Here is a 5,899-nt window from a genome sequence, read left to right as displayed (position 1 = left end):
TCCCAATGAAGAATTCTGGAATTTTCAAGCCTTTTAATAGGCTTAATAAAATATTATTATTTTATTTACCTTTTGAATATTTTATTATTTTATTTTTTTCTAGCCATCTTTTTGACTTTCTTTTTCTACCACTCAATCCTCTTCACTTATCCATGTCTTCCATAAAATTTCTAGACTTTTCTAAAGTTTTGGTGGAGCAAATTTTTAAAAATTACACTTTTGCCCTCGTAAAGTGAAAAATTACGTTTTTACCCCAAAAATTGAAAAATTGCCCATAGACATATTTTTCATCCCTTATACTCATACCATTCTCCAATTTATCAAATGTGATCTAAATTCTCTCAAAATCTCAAAATTTTTCCGTGGGTGAAAAAATTACGATTTTGCCCCTAGATAGTGAAAATTTTGATTTGACTCTGAATTGATCCTCGAACTCCGAATTACCATTTTGAGTCATCCCTGAACTGTGAAACTCTTAATTTCACCTTAAAATTCCTATTTGAACTAGTTCGAGGCTTAATCAACTCAATGGTACCATTAGGGGCAATATCGTCTTTTAACGATTTTTTAAACTTCCTAAATATACAAACATTCTATCGAGCATGTGAATGACATTATAATTATTTTACAAAGCAGGGTTTGACAACTTTAGTTTTCATAACATATATATTGTTTACAATTAGTCATTAATTATACAAATTTTGCAATTATATATAACATTACAACATCATGCTTTACATTGATCATATTCATATTGGGTAATTCTAATACTACTTTAAGTGTGTCATCCTTTGCCATTAGTTTCATATTATAATTTTAATAATTGAAATCATGGGTATTTATAAACATATAACTATATATATAAGTTATACAAAATTAATAGTACTTGATGTACTAATATTAGTTAATATAAATTACAAAGAAAAATGATAGTAAACTAATTAATTAATAATATACTTAAAATATATTAATTAGTTTGTTATATGTACTTATACAAATGATAATTATAGAAATTTAATATTAACTATATATATATTTATAAACCTATATTAATATGAAATTACAAGTTATATATATTTTAAATGATATAACTTAATGTTAATATTAATATATGATAGTAAATATTCTACGTATTAATATGTTATAATTATTATAGTTATATATAGTAATGTTTAGGGTTAAACTTATAATATACATATATTTAATTTATACATAAGCATTACTTAACTTATAGTAAATTTCAAGTTATATAACTACAATTAATAATTAATTTTATTAATTATCTCCTTAATTTTTATAACATATTAGTTATCGTTAGTTGTTATTTATACAAACTGTGTAATATATAACATTTTATGTTACATATAATTTGTGTTATTTCATATATACACAATAAAGTGATATTGATTTTATTTACAATTAATAATATTAAATATATTATATTATACATTAATGTCTAATATATTATGATTATCTAAAGATATTATTTTTGTAATCTTTGTAGTTTATACAATAAAGTTTAATATGAATATAACAAAAGTTTATTATTATTAATAAAATATAAAATATTTAAATACTGTTGATATAAGGACTTAAACTTGTGTGTGATAAAAAATTAAATATGCCTTTACCAACTTCACCACCGATTCAACATTCTCTAAAGACTATGGTCTAACGCAAAATTAAACATTCTAAAATATATTGCTGAAGTCAGATCCCCAAATCCCAAATCCCTAATTTTTAGTCAAATCCCCCTCTCATCGGAAGCCCTTGACCCTTACCCCTCTTTCCATGCCGAATGACGGTTGAAGCTCCTTTATCGGCTGAAGCTTGCTTTGCTCTGATATGCCGACTGCAACTTCTTTCCAAACTCTCCATTTCCTCTGCAATTTCGATCTTTAAGGCCCAAAGCTTAAGGTTTTTGTTTTGGTTTTGTTTGCTTTAGCCTTTCCATGTCTTGTTTTCTCTCTTTGCTGCCATGATCCTATTGATGTTGGTTTTTTTTTTCTCTGCTGTCTTGGTTTTTTTTCCTTTGCTGCGTTGATGTTGATAGAGTCAATGATTTGCTGATTATTAATGTTTAATTCTCTACTTTTTCTGCTTGGTTTTTTCTATCTGCGGCTCATTTTTTGTCTACTTTTCCTGTGTTCTTTTGTTGTGGCTGCTATGTCTCCTCCCGGTTTTCATTCTCACCATGGCCTTTTCCTTCTTCTTTGCTGAGCGCTACTAGTTTTTCTGGGGATGATATGTGCGTTGGTGTCGACCTTCTCGTCTCCTTTTGTTGTTATTGTTCTCTCTGCTTTCATTCCTTTCTCAGAGTGTTCTGCTGTTCTGTCTCCTTCACTATTTTTGTTATCTATTCTTGTCTTTGAGCTATACTTGCTACTGGTTTTTTGGTCCTTCAGCTGTTTGGCTCTCTTGCTTGGCTGGTTAGCTATCTGTGATTGCCTGGTTTTTGTATTTTTGTTGCCTTTTTTTGGTTTGTTGTGCTGGTTCCGCCCTTGTGATATCATACCATATTCTTGTGATATCATATCATAATTAAAATTAGCTTATTAATTAAATTGATAAGGATTCATTTTAAATGACTTGAATTTTAAAATATTAAATACAAAAAATAACTTAAAATATAATTTTTGTGTAAAACTTGTCAATTAGCCAAAGCCTGATTTATCCTAGCATTGCTTAGAGCATCTAAAAACTTTCAAATTAATAGAGGATAAAACTTATATATATAGGAATGACTGAGTGATTCTTTATTCACAAAAAATTGCCAATTCCCTTAATTTTCTTTTCCCAAATTGCATGACCCTTCTAGCTTTATTCACTTGAAATTGCATAATTTTCTTTCAAACTTGTCAAAAATGACAACATATACTAAAATTTTTTATTAAACCATAATAAATTTCCTAATTATATGCCTTCAACTAACAACTATATATGCCTAAATTCTAGTTTTGAATTGTTCATAGATGTGATCCAAATTTCACAATCAACGCATAATAGTTCAATTTGAAATAATCAAGTTAAAAATGATTACTTTTTGGCAAATCATCATAGTATTAGATTAATTAATTAATTGTGATTATGTATAAGAGTTGAAAACTCTTTTTGTAGTGGTTTAAACTAAGTTCAAAAGGGAGAATAATATTAAGCAGTACTGTTACATTATTCTCATAGGTCCATTTAAAAATCATATTAATTTATAAATTTTTCCAAGTATAGTCTAATAAAACCTATGTCAATTCTGTTACTCTACTTCGATGTCTGTTAAGGTTGTTTTGTGTTTTGTTTTGCTTTACTTTGTTATGATTGGACTTTGTTATTACTGCCTCTTTGTGTTCTGGGCAGCTTGTTTTTATTTTGTATTGAAGTTCTGTGATCTTGGAATGGAGTCCACTCCCTGTGTGACTTTATTCTTCATCCTCAATATACTGCCATTTAAAAAAAAAACATTTTGTTACTCTACTAATAAAGTTAAAAAGTTGAAATAAGATCCAAATTTATTACTTTACTTAAAATTGATGGATGAAAATTATTACTTATCTATGAACATGTACAATTTTAACATTATATTTTTTTATTTTGTTCAAAAATTTTTAAAAAAATTAAAATATTTTGTAGAATACATTTTACCTATAAAAATTAGAATAAAAATTATATCTATTCAAAGATAAATGGTAAAATTGATCTACAACGGTTAATCTTATCGCTAAAATGTTCAATGAGGATATATAAGTTAATAATTGGATAGCTTAGTCTCACAAATGGCTTGTTGAAGAGTAGTTACAAGTTAGAGTGTAATTTTTTTGCTTATGATAACATTAAACTTTAGTGAATATCACCTAGAAGATGGGGAGCAAAACTTTAAAGAGGAATTCTTTGTCTTGTTGTAAAAGCTTTTTATTGGCCTTTGTTGATTTTGTTTGTCAATTGTGGTTATGGATTGGTACCTTGTACCTAAACAATGCTGGTCAGCTTTCCTATCTTTTGATGTGGAGGCGGTAATATCTCTCTACTTGTGAAGAAACTGGAGCAATAGTACAGTGTGCCCCTCTGTCATTCCATTCGCTTATGCACTATTTGATGCATGCGCATCAAGAATTCTATTTTATTTAGTATTTTCGTTAGTTTAGGATTTTATTTTTTTTATTTTATTTAGTTTGAGATTTTTTTTTCTATCTTTATTAGAATTTTAGTACTTTTAAGTCTTTATTTAGGATTAGGATTAGGATTACTATTTGATTAGGATTTATCTTAGCTATTATAAATAGGTGATCTTAGATAGAAGATTATTATTATTATCTTTTGTTATTATGAATATTTATTCAAGAGGTTTTTTTGAAAAATTCAATTATCTTTCTATTGTTCCAACACAATCAACCCTATTCTAGCCATAATTGTTGAGTTCTAATTGCCTTAAACCTTTCGACTACATCAAGTAGTATCAGAGCAAATGATCTTACTATCCTATAAAGATTTGCGCTAGGAGACTATGGTTGGTCGAGGCAGAGGTCGAGGTAGAGGCAATCAGCCCCAACAAGCTGAGTTGGTAAAGATGCGGAGAATGATTGATGACTTGACCTGGGCTATGCAAGCCTTGCAGCTTCAGGAACTAGTGGAAGCCCGAATGGAGAATCCGAAAGGTGACCATAACCCTTTTGAGATTCACAATCTCGAGGATGATGATGAATTTGAGAACGAGAACCCCTTTCATGAAGATGTACCCGTAAATCAAGCGGCAAGAGTTGGATTGAAGGGTCGATTATTATATGCTCTTGATTTAAACGGTGGAGGAATCAGGATCGAAGTAATTGATTTTCATGAGAAATTTCATGCGGAGGAATATTTGGATTGGGAAGCTAGTTTGAAAAATTACTTTGAATGGAAACCTATGGCAGAAAATCGAAAAGTATTATTTGTGAAGTTGAAATTGAAGGGTACTGCACTTCAATGGTGAAAGAGAGTTGAAGAGCAACGTGCACGACAAGGTAAGCTTAAAATCAGCACTTGAGAGCACATGAAAAGCAAATTACGAAAGTAATTTTTACCTGCTGATTATACTATGGAATTATATGAAAAGTTTTATTGTTTAAGGCAAAATAACATGACCGTTGAGGAGTGTACATTAAAGTTCAATAACCTATCAATTCGAGTTGGTTTAGCTGAGAGTAACGGATAAATTACTTCTCGTTATTTTGCTGGTTTAAATCATTTTATTAGAGACGAGATGAGAGTAGTTCGTTTGTACAACATTGAAGATGCTCGTCAATATGCTTTATCAGCAGAAAAAAAGGTTTCACGCTATGATGCTATAAAGGCTTTATATGGCACCGATTGGCGAAACGATTTGTCACGACCCGGAACCTCTCTCAGGCCCATGACAATCGTCGCAACGTCCCTGATTAACACTCATTATCCGGAATGCCAACCGCAACCTCGCAAGGCTTACATATCAGTTTTTTTCCTTTTCTGTGAGCAATCGTTGTTAAATATCTAGTTTTTAAAGAATATACACTATTTTAGATAAAAAACAATCAAAATAAAATTTTCGCCACACAAGGGTATTTTGGTCATTTTTTTTTCAAAAATTTCGAAACTGGCTAAAATGTAATATACAAGTACAAAACACATAGTTCATATTCAAAATGAGTTTAAAAGTCTAAAATCTTCATTTAAAACGAAATTACGGTTATTTGAATATAATAAGAAAATAAAAGAAATATTAAGGAAAATATTCTATTTTCTTATAAAACAATATTTATAGAGTTATACGTGAATAATTTTTATAGCGTAAAAGCTAAATAAATTTATACATACTGAAATACAGTAAGCCAAAATATTTAATTTAATTTACAATAACAAGAGGGCCCCCGAATAAACAAAAGTAAAGAGGACT

General features: G+C 29.1%; 1 protein-coding gene across 2 annotated transcripts; it reads left to right on the top strand.

Annotated features, from left to right (window-relative positions):
* On the top strand, window positions 1,645-5,427 carry LOC18586628. Of its 2 annotated transcripts, none has more exons than XM_018128588.1 (2): window positions 1,645-1,917; window positions 4,479-5,427. In XM_018128588.1, exon 2 carries the CDS (start codon window positions 4,496-4,498, stop codon window positions 4,958-4,960), a length of 465 nt encoding a protein of 154 aa, XP_017984077.1. In that variant the 5' UTR covers window positions 1,645-1,917; window positions 4,479-4,495; the 3' UTR covers window positions 4,961-5,427. The 2 variants fall into 2 exon arrangements, with proteins under 2 accessions (XP_017984077.1, XP_017984076.1); XM_018128587.1 differs by having other exon boundaries at window positions 4,446-5,426.

Source organism: Theobroma cacao, chromosome 10, assembly GCF_000208745.1.
Source record: "Theobroma cacao cultivar B97-61/B2 chromosome 10, Criollo_cocoa_genome_V2, whole genome shotgun sequence".
Lineage (NCBI taxonomy): Eukaryota > Viridiplantae > Streptophyta > Magnoliopsida > Malvales > Malvaceae > Theobroma > Theobroma cacao.
The sequence above is the reverse complement of the archived record's forward strand: the minus strand, read 5'-3'. Positions and strand labels throughout refer to the sequence as shown.